Source organism: Malus domestica, chromosome 06 (genome assembly GCF_042453785.1).
Source record: "Malus domestica chromosome 06, GDT2T_hap1".
Taxonomy (NCBI): domain Eukaryota; kingdom Viridiplantae; phylum Streptophyta; class Magnoliopsida; order Rosales; family Rosaceae; genus Malus; species Malus domestica.
Genome location: NC_091666.1, coordinates 28,575,789 through 28,597,667, shown reverse-complemented (window position 1 = coordinate 28,597,667; position 21,879 = coordinate 28,575,789). Strand labels below are relative to the sequence as shown.

Sequence of the window (21,879 nt, the reverse complement as noted above, 5' to 3'; positions counted from 1 at the left end):
TGATGTACGTGGCAATTTGTAAAGAAACCGCGTAGGATGTATTTTGCTCGCCGTCAATAATTGCGTGGTGAGGTCAATTAAAGTTGCGCTTCCAATTTGGGGTCGGTAGAAAAATAATTGGTGCACGAATAAAATATAAAATATAATAGAAAACTCTTATTTCAAATAACAAACACAAGGTTTTGAAAAATCACTCAAGCACACTGTAATTTTAATTCACATTACAAAAGTTTATATACACTTTCAGTAAAATTCAATTACTTTTTCAGTTTCTGATTCAACACTTATCGTGCCACCGATTGACAACTGTACCATATTGATTTTATGCCGATCGATAATGACACGGTATTGTAGCAAACTGAAATTTTAGGTATTTATTGGTATTCGATAATATTACTGACGATATTATCATACCGTATTGAAAAATTAGTAGAGAATAATTTATATTCATATCTAAAAGTACATATATAATATGATCAAGAGACAAATATTTTTACACTCGTTTTTTAGCCATTAGACTTTATAACATTCAATGGTCTTGATTAAGACTATTGTTGAAAAGTTTAAACCTTAAGTGACATGGATGATGATGTGAATTATAAGTAATAAATAAACAATTATATTAAATGAATAAGAATCAATTAATCCAGTAGAACTCAAAAGGAAAAAATATCAACTGGTCACGATCGTAAGGAGGAGGAGAGAAAATCCGTCTTTACTGTATGTTGATTTGATTCGATTTATACAAAATTAAGAAGCACACAAAGCGTATCGAGCAATCGCTCTATCTTTTGAATTATTTTGTTCGGTAAACAAAACTAAACCCAAAACCCTAATTCTTCATTCTTGGTATTTTGAGTGCTAAATTAGATTGTGGAAAATGATTTTTTCCCTCATTGGTCAAGCATGAGAACAATCTGAACAAGCGGGAAACATATCATCCGATAAATGGTAATAACACGAGTAAAAAGATCAGGAAGGTTTTTTTTACCAAAAAAATTAAAAATAAAACCAGGAGATATGCGGCAGAGAAAGGGAGGTCTCCCTCTTACTCTCCCCCTGACTTTGAAGTTTGAACGGTACGGTTTTTTCTTCTTTTTTTTTGTTTCAGTTTTTATTATTTTTTGTTTTATTTATTATTTATAATACTAATTATAATAAATACTTGGTAATATAGCCTAGTAGTATTTTTCTTTATTTATAAGTGAGATGTCTTAAATTCGATTCTCGTCAAAAATGAATTTGAACCACATTATTGGTAGCTCATCGTGAGGGAGTAGAATTCTCTTCCCTTTTTTCCCCCTCCCCTTCCCTCCTACTTAAACGGTCACGGTTAAGCCACGTCAACATCTTATATTAACTTTTTATAGCAAAAGAAAGATAAAATAAAAGAATGTGAGAGCAGTGGAAGAAATCCTAATCCCATTGTGAGACCAAAGACGAATTTATTAAATATTAATTCAGCGAAGCAGTAATTGTACATAAATGTAATGTTTTCTCTTCATGCAAAGAGAGATCATAACAACGTCCGTGGCCATGTCCTGCAGCGTACGGGGACTCTCACCGCACTCCACCAAATCATTCTCCATATTCTCCACATAACCTGTGTACTCTTTCATCCTCTTTGGTCTCGAAAACCTCACGCCATCGACATAGCTAGCGGAGCCAAGGCCGAGAGCATAGAAAGGCTTGTTCTTCCAATAAGTTAGATTGTGTTTGCAGTGATATCCGAAAGCGTCCTAGACGCCATCTTATAGAACTCAGCAGACCGCGTTTCTGAAGGCAACGGGAACTCCCCTGGTGTATACCTGCAAACAAAAAACTCCAACTTCAGGACCAAATTCATTCCAAAACTAAAACCGTAGATTTCGTGCCTTGTTCGACTTGGAGGGAACTCAACCCGAATTTCAACCTCGAACGTCTCCAAAACGGAATTCACGAGCTTTGGCGGCACAAGAGATGGCGTGCCGCTGCAAAAAACCACCTTCTCCAGAGGCCGGTCGGTCTTGTTTTCGGCTTTTGTGGAGTTGATTTCCCGGCAGAGTTACTGGAAGTAGTTTGTCATTTGCGGGTCACCTTCGGTTTGGCGGAAGCAGCACCGAGGGCGACGATTGTGAAGTCGTAGTAGTGACAGCGCTTCCGGCAGAAAGGGAGGTGGATGTAGGCGGAAGTGGGAGGCGGGAGAATAATGGCGGGGGGTTTGGTTGAGGCATATTGTCGAACAGTTGGCGCAGTGTGTGGGAAGGAGGCAGATTCTCTGCCCTCCCACTTCCCGTGTCCTCCCGTTTTATGTGGTCACGGTTAAACCACGTCAACATTTTATATATATATTTTTATAAGAGATAATAAGACAAAAAGGAATAGTAATATAAAATGTTGACGTGGCTTAACCGTGACCATACAAACAGAAAGACACGGGAAGTGGGAGGGCAGAGAATCTACCTCCGTGTGGGAATTAGGTGAAAGGTAGTGTGTGGCGGCAGGGGCGGATCCATTACAGGACCTGGGTGGTCCCCGGACCCTCCGGAAGATCGAAGAAGCATCTGTGAAGATCGTTGAGGACCACCCGACTGCCTGGTCCCGTGTTGGTTTTGGAATTTGCAGCGCAGCACCCAGCAAAATTTAGCGAAGAAGAAAGTTTAATATTGTTTTTAATGACCTGGCCTAGACGGTGCCGTTTTGAGCCAGGCCATTCAAAAAATTAAAACTCTTTTTCGTCTACAAAGCCGAGGCCCAACTACTTCTCATGCAATTCCCTCTTTTAATTAGCACAAAGCCCCAAATCCACCCATCCAATACAAACCTTACCCCGGAACCCCACCACAATTATTCCACCTCTATCTTTCCATCATCACCTCATTACAATATTGAATTTCAAATAAATTTTATGATTTTGGTCTTATTAGATGAAAATATTCATATGATTATTGTGATGTAGTTTATGATTTTTTTATAACAATTTGATCAGTAAAACCCAAGCCTTAAGATTCTGTGCACAAATTACTACACAAATCAGAGAAACAAGAAGTTCTGGAAAAGTGAGATCCTCAATTCATCTATATATGCTGAAGCGAAATTAAATTAGATATTCTACTCAATATTACAATCATAATCTTTTTAAGTGTTATCTTCCATCAGCTCAACACTTCAGCACATGACAAGAATAGAATGATCATTTCGTGTGACGAAGCACTCTCTCACATATAAAGAACGAATACCTGGCGAGTATCTTCATATGAAAGAAATGTTTCCCATCCTTCATTTGCCATATAATCACGACGAACAAGCTCCACTTGGTCTGGCCTAATTTTGTGATGTATGTCCTAGAACCAGCAAGAATGTTCAGTAAAGATTTTTTCAAGGGATTTGAGGGATCATGTTTGTAGCCTCAGTTGCATAAAACACGTTCAAACAAGAATGACTACCCACATACCTGAATTCCAGCCTCTCACGGCACTTCAAGCCCAAGTCTTCCATCCATGCAAAAGCTAACCCCCGAAGATTTCCTTTCTCAACCCCAGAAGTAACTAAAGGCATTGGAATGTCTTGCTGAACTCTATAAACACGCGTCCAAGGGGGGACCATGGCTAGGATCCGAGCTACAATGTCCACAAGTTGCTCAGGTGGGTAATTTCTATACCTGCCCGTTTTCCAAAGCTCATAGAGTCCAGTTCCACGGATCACGAGTGTTGGATAAATTTTAAGCCCATCTGCTCTGAACAAGGGAATCTCAAAGAACTCCCGAAAACTCTCCATGTCTCTCTCCACCCCTACATTTGGAAGATCAGGCATCATGCATGCAACCACCTAGAGCAAATGCATAAAATTATTAGTGTGAAACAAAAGTAAATCAACATGAACGACAAGAATACACAGCAAATATGCATATTGTAAACAGTCCTCAAGGCTTTTAATATTGCAGTTCATAAAGATTACGGTCATACAATTACAAACACATGCTTCTTCTTGAACTTAGACAAAGTGAATGGTAACACCAAAACCAACTAGATTATGATAAAATATTATCCCCTGAACTATGGGAGAGCACAATAATTTGAAAAATATATCCAGGCTCACAAATTGTTTTGATGAAAGATTGATCTCCTGTCACTGTAGATATAAAAGGTCCAAAATCCGTTCTTTTCCCACGGTGAAGGTAAGTGAGTTTTATGATAAGGTACTAGGCTGACCTTATAAATAGCATCCTTTGCCACGCAAAAACAATCAGCCACTGCAGCTATGGTATGACCTCTATTGTTGTCCCGAGCCACATCCTCGTATGTACTCTGAACTCCAATTTCTAGTCTAGCACAACCATAAGAAAGCATTTGTCTCAAGTGAGGTCCAAGGCAATAATCTGGCCTCCAGCAGAATAAAAAGTTACAACTACCTTCGTTAACCTTCTAGACCGACCAGATGAACTGGAAACTAGATGGTAAGCTAAAAATTACCGTCAACCAAATTAAACACAAGAATGAGAAATTAACGGCTTCAAAAACAAACTAAAAACTCATGTTTCAATGGTCATTCCAATACATTTAGTAGCACCATGCTCAGAGTAGGCAAAAGCCTCTTCAGCATTGGCAGAAGTGTGTCCCGATAATGCATCGTGCAGATTTCTAATAAAGTAATCACGGTAATCCACGGGCAACGTCATGAAAGTACCGCCCATTAAGATGAACTCGACCTGAAAACACAAATTCAGTACCAGTTACAAGGCGACAACTATGCATATTACTCTATCAGAGCAACTCCACCCATGGAGCCTTCTCCCTGGCAATCCACTATTGAATCCACCATTTTGAACAGTAACTGCCTTAAATGAATAGTAACTGCCATTAATGAACAGTAATTGCCATTTGCATCTCCACCCTTGGAGCCATCCCCCCAGGCAATAGGCAATAAAATATTAGTTTTTTTGTTTGTTTAAATAATACAAAATAAAATTATTTGTAATTTCGGATAAGATTTTTTAAATCGTTCTCGTTGCGCCACGTGTCATTTTATAAAAACAAACAATTATTTAACGATGGATTTCGATAAGATTTTTATCCAATGTCATCGTGCCACGTGTCGTTATTTTTTGAAAATCTATGACGATAGATTTTGATCAGATTTTAACTCGTTCAAAATTGCGCCACGTGTCATTATCCGAAAAGATAATTATTGGAAATCGATTTCGATAAGAATTTTATCCAATGTCATCGTGCCACGTGTCGTTATCTTTTGAGAATATTTGACGATAGATTTTGATCAGATTTTAACTCGTTCAAAATTGCGCCACATGTCATTATTCGAAAATATAAAATTATTGGAGATCGATTTCGATAAGATTTTTATCCAATACGATCGTGCCATGTGTCATTATCTTTTCAGAATCTTTGAGGATAAATTTTGATTAGATTTTTAACGAATGACGGCATGCCACGTGGCCTCATCTACAATCCGATCATTTTCTGAATCGTCCATATAATCCACCATCCATTCTCACAAATCTCACACCAATTTTCTCAACATCTCTATCTCATTATTCATAATTTCTGCTTCTTCTTCACCATCCATCCTTACAATGTCTTCTTCTTCATCAAGGATGATGTGGGAAATCGATCAGCAAGAGGAGGAATTGTTTAACCAATCTGAAGGAATGTTCAACCTGCAGATAACCGAAAATGAGATGGAAGAGGATGAGGAGCGTAGAAGGAGAGATGATGAAACAAGAATGGCCAGAGCCTCACATTCCCGTCGAGTCATCCAGACTGTTGCTCAGATATGCAGGCCCAACCGTTCAAGAAACATTGATAGAAGCAGGCAACGACGGGGTGAAGAGCTGTTGGACGATTACTTTGTCCATAACAGTGCATTTCCTGATACTTTCAGACGCCGTTTTAGAATGGAACGACATTTGTTCAACAGAATCATGACTGATGTTTGCAACCATGATTCTTACTTTGTGCAAAAGAAGGATGCTTGTGGTGTTATGGGTCTCCTGCCTGAGCTAAAAATCACTGCTGCGTTGCGGATGCTTGCGTATGGAGCATCTGCAGACCAAGTGGATGAGATAACGAGGATGGGGAAATCAACCATTCTTGAGGCCCTGATGAGGTTTTGCGGAGCAGTCGAATCTTTGTACACCGCAGAGTACCTCCGAAAACCTACTCACGTGGACTTGCAAAGGCTTCTGAAGAAGGGCGAGATGCGAGGTTTTCCTGGGATGATAGGAAGCATCGATTGTATGCACTAGACGTGGAAAAACTGTCCAAGTGCATGGCAAGGCGCATATGGGGACAGAAAAGGATCAAAATCTATCATTTTGGAGGCAGTGGCATCTTTTGATACATGGATATGGCACGCCTTTTTCGGGGTTCCGGGAGCTCAAAATGATCTCAACGTCCTTGCCCAATCCCCAGTGTTCAACGACGTCCTGCAAGGAAAGGCACCAAAAGTCACGTACGTCGTCACAACGGTAACTTTTCTTAATTTTAAAACTATTTTTTCTTTTTTTTTTAATTTATAAAGCAGATTAATATCAACCGTTGATCTCAGATCGAACGGTTGATATAAAATCAACTTTTTTTTTTTTTACCGTTGTAAATCGAACAGTTCTTATTAAAGAACCGTTGGGATCTAACGGCCCATGGGAAGCCACGTGGCTTCCCAACGGTAACTGACGCGCGGGCCATCCCCCTGAAATCATGTCGGGCAACGCGCCCCCACTCGCGAGTGAGGGGCACGCGCCTGACACAAAAAAAATAAAAAAAAGGGCCGGACCCAGCCCTTGCGTCAACGTGACGTCACACGAGCTCGGGGGCCAGGCCTGTCAACTTTTCACGGGCCTCCGACTCGGGCTCCCACCCTCACTCGGGCCCGTCCCCGCTGGAGCTGCACCCACCGGCCCGAGGGCCCTTTCTCCTCGCCTGTGGCCCGAGCAACCAGCATGGCTGGCGTTGCTCTCATGGAAATCTGCAAACCCGAAAGTAAATTCTTTAAGCTCTAAACATATGGGTTGTATCTAAACACACAAAACCAAAAGATTAACTACCAAATTAACTTCACTAATCCAGTTTTAAACACCAATTCCTTCAAATAATCTCTTCATTACAAAGCTCTCAATTTCATGGTGAAAAATCAATCAAGCCGAAAACTTTAAACTTCGAAACGAATCATGAATAACATAAAACTTCAATTCCCTATCAAGTGTTCAATAAAATGCGTCAATGAACTAGAGAAAGCCATACCTTGCCCGAATTGCTAGTAGGCTCGTATCCAGTGTAAGATTGAGTGCTATGCTCGAAGTCCGAATCGGGACCGTCGGGGCAGTACACGCAAATATTTCCGGTAGTGGCGATGTGGGGCCACCGATGAGGCTTCGACATCCCGGCCACGACGACGATGCCCGAAGCGGTTGGGACCGGCTTGACCCGGAGCTTGGGGAGAAGAGCTTTACTGTCTGACTCCGGCAGAGTTGCAATCATTTGAGCAGCTTCGTCGCACGTGAGAGGCCGTACTTGCGGTACGCGGTGGTCTAGAGGGCGTTTAGGTCGACGTTTTGGTCCTTTCGGGAGAGGTTGACCATGGAGCTGACGATTTCGGCGATGGCCCTGACCCGGGCCTCTTCTTCGGATAGTCCATGGGCCTCGAATCTGCCCCGACCAGGTCGGGGTTGCTTTCTGGCGGGCTCGGATACTGGCAGCACCGTAGTATTCATTTTAAAGAAAATTATATTTTTATACTAAAAAATCAATCTGGTACTATTGATTTTGTTCTTATCTTTAAAAGTTAAGCATCTACGTCAAAACGCTTTTTATTTTTAGTTCTTTTGATTTTGTTTAAACTAAAAAATAAAAATTAATTGTAAATTAAAAAGCTGCCGTAAGAAACTGCACACATGTTAAAATTTGAATAGAAGTATCACCGACCTAAATAGTAATACCGTACCGTCTGATAATTTTTCAAGTGAGTCATAGTGAGCTAAAACATCCACCATAAAATTTACCTCTCTAAAACAATATATATTTGAAAACTTGATAAAAAATAAAAAATATTGAAAATGAAAAATGGTTCATAATCATTGATTTAGTTAGAATTGGTCTCATCACTGACATATTCAGTTCCAAACCAATATTATTATATCAAAATACATGCAAGCAAACAATAATATAAGTTCCTGTTACACAAACAGAATCTTGGGCATTATTCTCATCAATGACAGATTCAGTTCCAAACCAATATTATTACATCAAAACACACGCAAGCAATTAATAATATAAGTTTCAGTTACACAAATAGAATCTTGGGCATTATTCAATTTCACAAAGGGCAAATAAGAAACCAAGATCGATCAATGTTTGCAACTTCACACAACACACAAACAATAGACGAATTCTTCCTTGGCGAATCACTCAACACATATATAGTCAGCTCTGTTACTATAACGAAAGTCAAGATTCACCGTAAAATCAATTGGCACAAAGGAAAACTCACTGCAGTCTCACAAGTGCTTATGAGGCTTGATTCTACAAAAAGGACATTAAAAGACAAAAGAAACACAGTTACTAAATAAAATCTCAATGCATGCATATTTTGTCTTTGCCGGACTTCTATATAAGATTGGACAAGCAAACTGTGAGGGAAAATGATTTTTACACTCCGATGCACTACTTCCTCTTTTTCATAGCCTAATAAATCAAAACACTAACGAATCAAAACAAGAGGAGCGCATAAGAAAAAAAAAAATAGGAGTATAAAAATCACCAACCTTTTAACTTTCTAATGTAATAGTTCAAATAATTAAGTTGTGGAATATATTTTTACAAAAATATTACTTTTACCACATTTGTACCATCTCTCTAATAGAAATGAGATCCACATGTGTCAATGAGCTCTACCTCTATAAAAAAATGTGGTACAAATGTGATACAAAAAATGTGGTAAGTCTAACAGTAATAAATTTTTTATGCAAGGATAAAAGTGTGCATACCTTTTGCGAGAGTGAATACCAGAAAAGCTTTTATGGTACCATATATTTTCTCTCTCATAATGCAGGTGGATTTCAGGAATATGTTGCACCTTTGGATGATCCATGCCTCCTCTTACGGACTCTATAAGTTGCATTGGAACAGAAGACAGCGTCAAGCGTTCTACGTTAGCAAGGAACTCAATGCCCTGCGGCAATGCCTTTAACTCCAGGCAGTACGCAATGGATAAGAGCTGGAGATTTGGCATCGCCCCTTTCTCTATAGCTATACTATTCAATACCGGGAAGCTGCTCAACACCAAATCCTTAAGCTTTATGAAGCCTCTGGAGAAACACAATTTTTTGCCAACATATGCATTAAATAGCCCAAGCGTTTCAAGATTCGGCAATGCTTGAATGTGAGGTAGCACATCTTCTTCCAGTCTAGACCAACGTAGATACATACGTGTCAGGTTATTGAGTGAACCTAACCAAAGAGGTAACCTTTCTAGTTTTCCGGCCAATAAAATGTTTTGAAGGTCTAGAGGAGGCGAACGTAGTGCATTAACTCGAAGAAACTCCTCTTCATCACTTGCCACTAAAAGCAAAGTGTGAAGGAGCTCTAACTTTTGAAGGGAGTCACAGAGGTCCATCTCGTCACTTGCTTTCACATTTGTAATACCGAGGCTTGTAAGTTGGGTCATATTCCTGATGACTTTAATAATCTTTCCTTCTGATTCAACAGAATCCAAAACTTGCAGTTTCTGTAATTTACTTAGATCCGATGCTGTTTTTGTCCCACTGACATGTCTAAAGACCGCCAAATCACCAATGTAACAATACATGATTAGATGGCGTAGGTTTACTAACTTGGAGATTGCTTTTGGAAGTGCCTTTATCTTACTGTCACAAATGTTCAACGTTTGAAGATTGTGAAGCCGTCCGATGGATTCTGGAAGCTCCTCAATCAAAGTTTTCTTCAAATTTAAATATCTTAAGTTGAACAAGTACACTAGTTCATCTGGAAATCTATCAATTGGAGCATCCTGCACATCTAGAACTCTCAACAACTTGAATCCAGAAGGCAATTTCTCTAACGCGCCAAAGACAAGAAAGGAGCGAAGCTCTGACATACCTGTGCAAGAATTAATTTCTCTTTCAGTTGTTTGAATTGACAATCGGCGGATTTCAGCTTTATCTATTATTTCTCTGCCAACACACGTAGCACCGAAATTTTCCTTCTTTGATATCGACAAAGCAAGCTCACGCACAAGATCATGCATCTTACATGCTCTTAGTCCTACAGCTTCATGCTTTTCAACTTGTAGAATGCTACGAACAATCAGTTCCACAAGATAACCCTCTGCAACTTCTTCTGGTGTGACCCCATCAATTGGTTCAACAAACCCTTCAGCTATCCACAACCTGATCAACCTTTTTCTTTTGATGAGATAATCTTCTGGGAAAAGGGCACAATATAAGAAACATGGCTTCAACCGGTTGGGCAAATTGTTGAAACTAAGCAACAAGATGCTGCTCATTGGTTCCAGCATAGGATGGTTAGTCAAGTGCCAATTTAAGCTGTTATATACGCTTCTCCATTCCGATGATGACCTCTTGGAAGACATTAGACCACCTAAAGTTACCACTGCCAGAGGTAGGCCTTCACACTTATCCACAAGTTTCCATGCTAAGGATTCAAGCTCTGGTGGACAAGATTTATTATCGTAAGTTGAGAATGCTTTCTTGCTAAAGAGCTCCCAAGCTTCATTGTTTCCCAAGGGTTCAATTTCAATAGGACGACTTTCAACTTCAAAAGAATAGAATGCTATGTCTTTCTTTCTAGTTGTAAGCATGATTCGACTTCCATGATGTCTATTAAGAAGTGGTATCCTTATTTCTTGCCAAAGTTTAATGTCCCACACATCATCCAATACAACTAGGTACCTTTTAGACTTCAAGTATGTCGACAACATCTCTAACAATTCTTTGTAACTCATGGAATCCAATTGTGCAGTCATCTCTTCCTTTCTTCCTTGGTGGAATTGCTTGATCAGATTTTTTAATAAGTCTTCGATCACAAAAGTTTGAGAAACAGTGATCCATGCATAACAGTCAAAATGCCGCTTTACATTTTCGTTGTTGAAGGTATTGGCAACAAGAGTTGTCTTGCCTGATCCTCCCATCCCGACTATAGACACAACCATTTCATTTTCCTCTCCATTCATCAATAACCCCATTAACCTTTGCTTCTTGTCTTCAATCCCGATTAGTTCGTCTTCCATAATATAAAGAGAAGACTCGGCTTTGTTCTTCACCCATCTGGGAACACTATCCGAAGTTGTTCCTTCTATTGTAGAGACACCATATCTCTCATTCCTCTCTGGAATGGCTTTGATCTTTTTTGTGATTTTCTGTAATTTTTTGGCTATTCGATGCTGATGCCAAAGATTCTTTGGAAAGTAAATGGTTCTGTGGAGCAATTTTGCAAATGGAGTCGCACTCTTCTTGTCATATATGTGATACATGAACTCATCAATGACATTTTCAGCATCGCAGGTCAAATCTCTGACGCTTGTAACCCACGTTTTCTCTCCTTCTGTTTGTGGTTCCTTGCCTTCAGCATCTATTAAGAAAGATTTCATGCTTATGAGCTCCAGCTTAAGCTCATCAACTTCATCACGGACTGCCGCTATGGAAGATGCTTCGTTCTCAAGAATGAACGCAATTTTCCCAATCAATAGTGATGCAGCTGACTCCATTTTGGCTTTCGATACTTGGTATGCAATCTGTCTGCAGAAAAGACAAGTTTCAAAACAACAGAAAAAGAAAAAAAGAATGTAGTGGATAAATTTTTGTATTTAACAAACTATGTGCTTAGTTTTCAAAACGAAACCAAGATCTAAATAAGGTACTTAAGAAATTTAAATTTCTGTTCTTAACTTTCATTCAGTTTAACAAAGGGCCAAACTTCAAAAGTCCGAAAACTACTTCTCGAGTCTTTTTTGCAAGAACACAGAATTAAAGAATTTGGTCAAAAGGTCGTACCCAGTGCACAAGACTCCCGCTTTACGCAGGGTCTGGGAGAGGTGAATGTCGGCTAGCCTTACCCCCATTTATGGAGAGGCTGCTCCCAAGTCTCGAACCCGAGACCTACCGCTTATGGGCGAAGGCACTTGCCATCGCACCAAGTGCGACCTCTAGAATTAAAGAATTTGGTGCAAGAACAAAAATCTATGATTGAAAATTTCGAACTCATTCAATCTAATTCTTCCACCAATTGTCATGGATTTTTGTCAGTGTTAAGGATAACCAAAAGTTTCAATTCTTTGTAGGTGGCAGTTGACAAGTACCACAAAATTGTTGTTAAATGAAAGTACACACGTCGAAAGAACGGAATGTTTTGGGTATAGTAGATTGAACTCTACACAAATACCAGACAATTTTTTTTTCACGACCCGTTAATCAGACATTGAACGACAAAGAAATAACAGGTTTTGGGTCAACATGTTAAATCAACATGTTAACCACAGCTCTAAAAATCCCAACAGCGCCCAGTGGTTGGCCACCGCCCCGATTAATGCCTAGGAATTTGAAAATTAATAAATGACGCCTAGACCTACTAAGGCGCCCGCCTAGACCCGCCTATACAAAAAATAGATAACTTTTACTTTGCATTTTATTTTTTCAAGATATTGTAATAGACTTGTTGAATACTTTCATTTTTTTCAATAAATTGTTATAGGCTTTACAGAAAATAGAAAATTTTCATTTTGCATTTTATATGTTCAATATATGTAATAGTGTCATGCCCCGATCGACATGTTCGGAATCGACACGCGACGGTAAAACAGTAGTAGTACAATATAAAATACATAAGAGTCACTGAGACTCATACATATAATATACATCAGAGCTTAGCGGAAATAGCTTACAACAAAGGGTGGCAATCCTATTCTCTAATGCGATGCCCACACAGCTGCATAACCTGCAACCTTCTTCTCTAACCTCTACCCATTGCTCTGCAAAATAACCCTACGCCTTGGGAATGGTGCACCAGGCAAATCAAAACCCGGATAAGCTACAAAGTAGTGTTATGTCCTCACATGACTTTTCTCTGAATACTGGGTCAATTTAATCACCGTCAATATCATTTTGTCATTCTCTTCGAATTGTAACTCACCACTAGCCTTTCTCATTTTCCGAATAATCACAAGGGTCCAATTGCCACATATTTCATAATTTAACCACCATACACCTCATTATACGTATAGGAATGGTTAATCAATTTGAATCTCACCACACGTCTTCTAACAACATTCTTAGTCATCACACAACCCGAAGTTGTGTATGAATGACACAACATCAATAATACAATCACGTGTAGGAATGAGATTGGTATCTATTTCATCATTACAACTCTTCGTTATGAGTAGGAATGAGTTACATCCGAAATCATTCTCTTTAAGGCAACACCATCATGTAAACTATTTGATTCAATTCACTTTCTAGATTGAGCCACACATGCCTTCAATCTCATCTTTCATATATGTAATAAATAGTCTAGGGCTATAGAGAGACACAGTTTGGCCGAGGCCTACAATAGGTAACCAATTAGGATGTGGTCCCCCCCTCCCATAACGGATTAACCAAGCAAGCAGAGTCACTCCTACTGATACTAATAGAGAGTGATCACCCATTGCGGATTAACCAAGCATGATCACCCCTGAATATGTATGGACATACCTAAATAATAAGGATCGCTCATCCTGGATTAACCAAGCACGATCCCAAAGTAGTATGGTCCCCCATTGCGGATTAACCAAGCACGACCATCCATGTACCACTTCTACATGGTGCAGATTCTGATTTTATCCACATTACCCCATGTATTGGGTTAGCGGTCTTCTACTAGCCCTCATGTACCACAATCTTTTCAGGCATAACATATATATATTTTCCAATAGCATCATCAAGTAAACATAGCATAGTGGCACACATTTCCATAAAATCATTTGTAAATTCATGTTATATCCACAAAGTACATAACAAGGAAATTCTCATGGGTAATAACCATATCATATAATATTAAAGTCACTCACCTGGGTTATTTGCACTTTCGGATTCACCGACTCCGCTCCAAGGAACCTAATACAATACACAAACCCCACTTAAGAAACTTAATAAGACCGACACATAAAACGAGACCAAGTGCCACTTGAACGTAAATCGAGATGCATGTCAACCGAGAACCACACACCATTGAAATGAGACAACTAAGCTCCATCAAGCCTCAATAACATTCTATAACAACGACACTCTAGAATAGGGCACATTGACTAAAAAGTCAACTGTCGATAAGTAGGTCCTCTAAGGTCAACAACGTAGGTTATTTAATTCGGGAGATTAGCACATCGGATTTCCAATCCATAAGTTCTCAAAGATCAAACAACTAATAACTATGATGCTCAAAAAATTGTACGACAATCCAACAATTAGATTGTCATCAATTACAAAAATCATACGGCAGTCAATTATTCCAAAAATTGAATAATCGAACCATCGTAATGAATGGATTTTGGATAAGGGCTCAGGACATCGAGAACGTCTCGCTGTCCAAAATCCATAAATTTTGACTTTCACTCGCGCCGCCACACATGGTGGTTTCTCAATTTTCAGACTAACTCCAAATTCTACCAAAATTTACAAGAAGATAGAGCTCAAGGTAAGGATCAACTTTTATACCTGCAACAAAGTCCAAAAGTCGACGGAAGATCATAAAGCAAATTCAATTTAATGGTACAAATCAATAGCTTACCCCTTTCTATTATACAAGCAACATTGATGAAGAAGAAATCGAATTCAAAATCTTGTGTTCAAGGCTGAATGCTCTAAATCTGAGTGACATATATAATAAGAGAAAAAAGTAAAACAAATGATGAGATAAAGCTCATAAGCACGTAATACTTTATTCCAAATATATTCTAGAAGGATATCTATGGTAGTAAGAGTGCATAATAACATACTCAGGGGCATATGGAAGCTCACAAAAGAGTTGCAATGATTGGACTCCTTGTTGATGAGCTCGATGAATATATGAAATATGAGACGGAGACGAAGATTATAATCTATGGAAATTAAATATGAAATATGAGACGGAGATGAAGATGGAGACGAAGATTATAATCTATGAAAATTGGAAAATAATTACGGCATGAGACAAAGACCAATACTTTTGGACAAAAACCAAAACTTTTGGACAAAGACCAATTCTTTGATATTCGTGGCAATTTGTAAATCGTCTTCTGAAACCGAGTAGGTTGTATTTTTCTCGCCACCACCTATTGAAAAAAAATAAACTACTTTTCAATTCTCTAATTCAACACTTGTCATGGGTGAGCTACTAACTCAATAATGTATGAATGTAATGTTCTCTCCTTATTTTATTAGGGTTGTGATTTTCACACACCCTTAATTACCTTTCCCACATCCCTTCTTATTTTTTAATACTTAATTGATATCTTACTATTTACTCTTCCATATATACCATTTTTACTTTTTGACCATTGAAATTTTAAAATACTTTTGTTATTTTATTTTAAACTTGTTTTTTTCTTTTTCTAACACTCAACCATATATGCCTTTTGTAACTCAAGCTCTACTGCCTAATCTGAGAGATCCCAAAACAAGTATAAAACACCTATTATATAAATAAAAATAAAACGATTACCTAATGATATAGCATATATGCATAAGTTACATGAATTGTACAAAATACTAGTAAGCAATCCACATACACTTTAATCCCCATAATAGTAGCCTCATGCCCCAAAAAATACATCAGATATCATTACAAGCTTTCACATTCTGCCTACACTATGTTTGGCCTTTAATCTTGTGTTCAAAAGGAGATGTCAATATTACCAAAAGATATGAAACCCATGCACTCCAACCTACAAGAAAATAAAAACATGTCAACAAAAGGAAAGAAAATTACAAACTTAATTAGTATTTTTATGGGGAAAAATCAACAAAAATATATGTACCTTAATGTGTTCTTTACACATCTAAGCTATTATTAACAAAAAGTTTCTTTGGCAAATCATTATGCTCATCACACCTATAAACAATGAACATTAAGTTATACGTATATATAAATAATCATGACCATAGTAGACAATATTAAAAGATAAATAAAAAAAATGACATACCCGTCGAGCACGTTTCTGAGCCTTCTCCACTATTTCAAACTTTGAAGGACCACGCTTTGTAGAGCTTGATTCTTTTCTATTTTTAGTAGGGGTGGGCACAGTTTGGTTTGGTGCGGTTTTGAGTGAAACCAAAACCAAAACTAAAATTGTTTGCTGTTTGGTTCGGTGCGGTTTTGAAGCCAAAACCGAAATAAAACCAAATCGTTTGGTTCGGTTTAGTGTGGTTTCAAACGGTTTCGGTTTGGTTTTTAAGAAAAAATGTACAATTTGAAATTAAACATATTAATATGCATTTCCCAGTAGCAATAGGAAAAATACATTTGTTATATAAACAATTAGCATGTTGCATGCAGTTGTGATGTTAAAATATGTTTGTGCAACAAAAAGGTGTCCCGTACAAAGTATAACATAAAACAAGTTGAATAACTTTGAATTCATTAAACATGAGTGAAACTTTCATACTAGAATATGTGATATCATGCTTCAAATAAGTGGACTTCATTAGATCAGTGTTCGACTCTTGATAACAAGATTAGTCCACCCTTGTACATATATGTGTGTGTGTGTGTGTGTGTGTGTGTGATGGTATAAAATAACAAAGGTCCTTGAAGTTAATGAACGAAAGAAAGTGATGAATGATGATATTCCAGTGTGGTTGTGTCCATACTAAGTGCATGGATTCTAACAAACAACCAATTAAAACATGAAATTTAATATGGACATTTAATTAAATGTTTATTAATATTTGCGGTGCGGTTCGGTTTCGATGCGGTTTTCAAAAGCCAAAACCGAAACCAAACCGTTTTCTATGATGCGGTTCGGTTTCAAAACCAAAACAGTTCCAAAACCGCAAAACCAAACCATTCGGTGCGGTTCGATTTGGTTCGTGTTTCGGTTTCGGTTTTCGGTTCTAAGTGCCCACCCCTAATTTTTAGAACCCATTGGACGACCTTTGTGAGGTTTAACATTAGGCTCAAGAGTTAATGGAAGAGAAGTATCAATAAATTCACAAAGTTGCCTTTTGGTATCCTCTTTTTGAGTAAGAGGCAACTTTTCATACTTATCTTTAAACACCAATAGAAGGCCGCTTATTTGATCTTGTTCATTGTCCAAGCTTACATGACGATCATTGACAAACAATCTTCTATCAATCCTCAATTATGGAAATATGTCATTTAGTTGCAAGACTTCAATATTCATCTCTCTAATCATGTGAGCACAAGGAAGACCCATTGTCTTGAGAAAATGACCCTTACATTGAGATGGAAGATCAGAAGAACTTGATGCTTCATATTGATTATATAACTCATTCAATGCAAATCTAGATACATGAGTAACAACCTCTTTGAAGAAGGGAAGTCGAAACTTGTGTGAAACTCTAACTTTTTCACTTGAAAGTTGAGTTTTGATTTCTTGAAATTGATTTTCAATAGCAAGGCATATTTTTTCTTTTACCTCGCGAAGACCTCCAGTTGAAACTTGAAGATATTTTTTTAGCGTTGCATGTGCACCTTCGGCTCTTGAAGTAACACGGTTACCAAAGTGGGTAACTTTCTCTGACCATGCACTTACAAACTTTTCTTTGTATGGAAGCCAAGTACCAAGAATATATTTCAAAACAAATTTCTTCTCCTCGTACTTAACTTCAAAACGACTCCAAGCTTCATTGAATGATGTTTCATTAGGAGATTGGATTAAAATTGTCCAAGTAGAAATGAAATCAATCCAATCAACTTCTTCCTCAAAATGAGCTTTACAATTTGCAAGTATATTTTTCTCAATATGCCACACGCACAAAAGATTGGAAGTACTCGGAAAGACAATGCGTATAGCATTCATTAATGCCAACTCCCTATCCGTTATAATCACCATAGGATGATTATCAACTCCCAAAATCTTACTAAACATTTTTAGAGCCCACACATAATCCTCTTCTTTCTCATTTTGCATGAAAACAAAACAAGAATAAAAGGATGTGTTGAAACTTGAAACTCCTATGATATCCAATAATGGCATCTTATACTTGTTGGTCTTATATGTGCAATCCATCACAAAAACATATGGGTAGCTCTTGGTCAACTCTATAGACAAGGGTTGAGCAAAGATCAAATGAGTCAAGTGGCCTTCATGATCATACTCAATGTTATAAGTGAAACCACCTTCACCAAGTTCTTCTAATAATGCTTGAATAACTGGACGCCCAGCTAGACTCTCCTTCACAATCTTAGCTCTTAGATTATAGATGTTTCGAGAAACTACTTGAAGATGAGGATTGCCTTGCCGAAGCGAAGATAGAATTTGGCGTGGTGGTATACCAGCCTTACTCATTTCTTTAATTCGTAAGATTTCCTCTTGTGAAAATTGACGACAAGAAGGATGTCCACACATGTCATTTGAAAGTTCATGGTTATGCAATAAACTTTTTATCTCTAGCTTCCAAAATTCTTCACATTTCTTTTTACGCCCCTTGACTTCAAATGGACAATTTATGAGGCGAGATCCTGAGTTTTTTTTTCTTTCATCTAGTGAAGTTTTAGAGGCTCGATAATCCCCACCTCTATCACAACCAATACAACATATGTATTTGTCTTAGATCTTCTAATAACGGTTGCAAACCCTTGCATTAATGCTATCTTATGAACTTCCCCGATGAGGTCTTCTCGACTTTCAAAACATTTCGCCAACAAAGAAAGCATTTTATCGGGCTCATCAATCGTTGGTTGACTTCCTATATATCACAAACCAACACATTTATATATGTAGAATATATACTTTTTATCAATGGACTAGACATTTAAGTATCAAATTGTACCAAAGCATTGTATGCATTATATCAAGTTTACACCAAAACATGGAGCCTAGGTAAAACCACAACAATTAAACCTAATACCAATTTACCATTAAGTTAAAGTGTATTGGGGACCAATAGATTCCAATAGAAAATTAATTTCCCCAAAACCAACACAAATCAATATTCTCTATTATAGAGCATTGCCGTGTACATGAGAGAAAAATATGTTATAGAGCATTGCCCGGTGCATTCACGTAAGCATGGTAGTTTTTAATCTTTTGCTCCTTAGTCTCTGAGCATTGCCTAATTTTTCATTATTCTTGTAAAAAAAATTCTGATGTCAAAAACATTTACAAACTTAGTTTCGTGATTTTCTGATTTCTTCCCCTGGATTCAGTTACTTCATTGTTACATGATACATTTATCTTAAACCACCAGTATTCATTCATTCAATTATCATTTGAACCACAAATTAGGGAAAGAAAAAACTAAACCTAAAAAACAAATTGAGGCAAGAAGAGAACAAAAACCCTAAATTCCAAAATCAATCTTAATAATTTGAGAAAATACTTTAGAAAATTACCATCAAAAGTGTTAAAAGGAGGAATGCATTCTGAAATTTCTTCCATGCCATCCTCCTTGCATGCCATATCCAATATCTTCTGCAACTCAATGTCCATCTGGAGTTCTTCATCTGTTATTATTAGGTCATCCATTGTGGTTTTTCACAAGAAGTAATAAAGAGGACAGGGGAACGGAAAGAGAAGAAGCAGTGGAAATTTCAGAATAGGTCTCGTTGGGCTTGGCGGAGGGAGTGGGAGGCTTCGAAGAAGCAGTGGAAATATTTACGGCGGCGAGGGAATCGGGCTGCGAGAGGTGTCTGGGTTTGGGGAAAAAGCAGGAGGTGTCTGGGTTTTGGGGAAGAAGCGGGAGAAAGCAAGGGAAAAAGCAGGGGAGTGGGAAGAATCGGGCTGCTACTCCAATCTACAACACAATCAAAAAATAAAAAACAACTTTTAAAAGTCAAAAAGTAAAAAGGGTATATATGGAAGAGTAAATAGTAAGATATCAATTAAGTATTAAAAAATAAGAAGGGGTGTGGGAAAGGAAATTAAGGGTGTGTGAAAATCACAACCCTTTTATTATGTTAACCCAATTAACAGATAACTCAATTTCTTTTTTTTAATAATCATTTTTCAGTCCACAAATTTGAAATCAAATATGACCATTTTATCAGACATTATCTGAGGGGCTTCGCTCCCTTATTTAGTGACTTTAGGCTAAACATAGATTTTGGTACTCCGAGAATGAACTCGCAACTACTTTTACTTTTATGTTTTATAAATCTCATATTTTATTAATTGAAGACTCCAACGAATGATCGTAATTATTCATTTTCATTAATACTCCCGCAACAGTTCCACCATGCATGATATATTTATAGTTCAGAATTAATTCTATATCAATCTACCAAAGTGCTGTGGCTTATTTCTTGCCAAATTTTGGACTCCAAGTAGCTCAACATCTCTACCTATTCTTGACCACTCTTTTAAATAAGTCTTCAATCACAGAGGTGGTCTGGGAACACACCAATCATGCGTACCAGTTAATCATTGATGCCTTGATGGTCTCCTTGTTAAATGTAAACCAGCAGATCACTCTGAGTGAACAATTTCATTTTTTATTTATTAAATAATATGATTAGATTTAAAAATAAAAATTATTTTTGAAAAATGGGACAATAATGGGACATATTCTTCTAACGTGGACATATCTTTTATTATTTTAATATATTACATAATTATTACTTTGTCCTTATATTTATAAATATTATGTACTAAAAGTAAGGTTAACATAGGAAAAATAAGAACATGGTTGTCATTTTAAGAAAGTTGACAAAGCTCTTTGCTTAATAATAGTACTAGTGGACGCCCACATATAAAGTGTGTGTGAACGTTTTTTATTTTTGTTCTTAAAATGAAAGAAGAGAGAAAGTGAGAAAAAACATAGGAGCGGGGACAGAAGGGAGAGTGACTTTTTTTTTTCAAATATTAGAGACATGTTATAATCACATGTAGTTGAAGTTTAAGGAAAAAAAAAAAAAAGTGAGATTTGGTTTGTGTGGAATCACATTATTGCCCATATTTTTTATTTATGTTCAGCCATACAAACACATACTTCTTCTTGAACTTTTAGATAAAGTGAATGATAACACCAAAACCAATTAGATTTTGATAAGGGGTGTGCTATCCACACACCCCAAATTACTTCTCACACACCATTTGTTAATTTATATCCGTTAATCTTCTTCAATTTATCCGATCTGAAGGCAGAAAATTAGAAGGATGTGTGAAAAGTAAAATAGAGTGTGTGAATATCACATCTCTTTTGATAAATATTCTCGCTTAATTATGGGCTCACAAATTGTTTTGATGAAAGATTAATCTCCTGTCACTGTAGATATAAAAGGTCCAAAATCCGTTCTTTTCCCACGGTGAAGGTAAGTGAGTTTTATGATAAGGGACTAGGCTGACCTTAAAACCAGCATCCTTTGCCAAGCAAAAACAATGTCACGAGCCACATCCTCGTATGGACTCCAATTTCTAATAAGGCCATCTCCAACCGAATGGTCCAGAGGGCCAGAAGGCCGAAAGTAACCCTAAAACCGTCTCAAACCGAGGGCTAGGCCAGAGGGCTCGGGAATCTGGGAGGGCCCCACAGAATTTCAAAGGGCCAAAGGGCTGGCTGCTTTCGGCCAGCCAGCTAGCCCCGGGCTGACTATTTTTTTTTTAATGTTTTGTTATTCCTGTCGGTTATAACCGACAGGATTTATTAAGAAAAAATTCAAATGAAACAGCTACTAGCCGTTGCATTTAATTTGATTTTTTTTTACATTATTATTATTTGTTTCATATTTTTTTTCC

At 37.6% G+C, this 21,879-nt stretch overlaps 3 protein-coding genes and 1 pseudogene across 3 annotated transcripts; all 4 read right to left on the bottom strand.

Annotated features, from left to right (window-relative positions):
- Positions 1-1,618: 1,618 nt before the first annotated feature.
- LOC103426997 (elongator complex protein 3-like) lies at positions 1,619-3,924 on the bottom strand (annotated as a pseudogene).
- A 465-nt stretch (positions 3,925-4,389) lies between these two features.
- On the bottom strand, positions 4,390-7,590 carry LOC139187624 (elongator complex protein 3-like). Its single transcript, XM_070823711.1, has 2 exons — positions 7,236-7,590; positions 4,390-4,687 (listed from the first exon to the last, which is right to left on the bottom strand). The coding sequence occupies exons 1-2, from the start codon at positions 7,470-7,472 to the stop codon at positions 4,511-4,513; spliced, it is 414 nt and encodes a 137-aa protein (XP_070679812.1). The 5' UTR covers positions 7,473-7,590; the 3' UTR covers positions 4,390-4,510.
- Positions 7,591-8,488: 898 nt separating this feature from the next.
- LOC114825481 (disease resistance protein RPM1-like) lies at positions 8,489-11,738 on the bottom strand. Its single transcript, XM_070823282.1, has 2 exons — positions 8,978-11,738; positions 8,489-8,513 (listed from the first exon to the last, which is right to left on the bottom strand). Exons 1-2 carry the CDS (start codon positions 11,713-11,715, stop codon positions 8,489-8,491), a joined length of 2,763 nt encoding a protein of 920 aa, XP_070679383.1. The 5' UTR covers positions 11,716-11,738.
- Positions 11,739-17,322: 5,584 nt separating this feature from the next.
- On the bottom strand, positions 17,323-18,492 carry LOC139196920 (protein FAR1-RELATED SEQUENCE 4-like). Its single transcript, XM_070823281.1, has one exon. It carries the CDS (start codon positions 18,490-18,492, stop codon positions 17,323-17,325), a length of 1,170 nt encoding a protein of 389 aa, XP_070679382.1.
- Between the last annotated feature and the right edge of the window lie 3,387 nt (positions 18,493-21,879).

Coding starts and splice junctions, on each gene's coding strand:
- LOC114825481 (XM_070823282.1), bottom strand. CDS start 11,715: ATGGAGTCAGCTGCATCACTATTGATTGGGAAAATTGCGTTCATTCTT. Junction 8,514..8,977: donor GGTATTCACTCTCGCAAAAG/GTATGCACACTT, acceptor TCCTTTTTGTAG/AATCAAGCCTCATAAGCACT.
- LOC139196920 (XM_070823281.1), bottom strand. CDS start 18,492: ATGAGTAAGGCTGGTATACCACCACGCCAAATTCTATCTTCGCTTCGG.
- LOC139187624 (XM_070823711.1), bottom strand. CDS start 7,472: ATGATTGCAACTCTGCCGGAGTCAGACAGTAAAGCTCTTCTCCCCAAG. Junction 4,688..7,235: donor CTACTAGCAATTCGGGCAAG/GTATGGCTTTCT, acceptor TTGTGTTTTCAG/GTCGAGTTCATCTTAATGGG.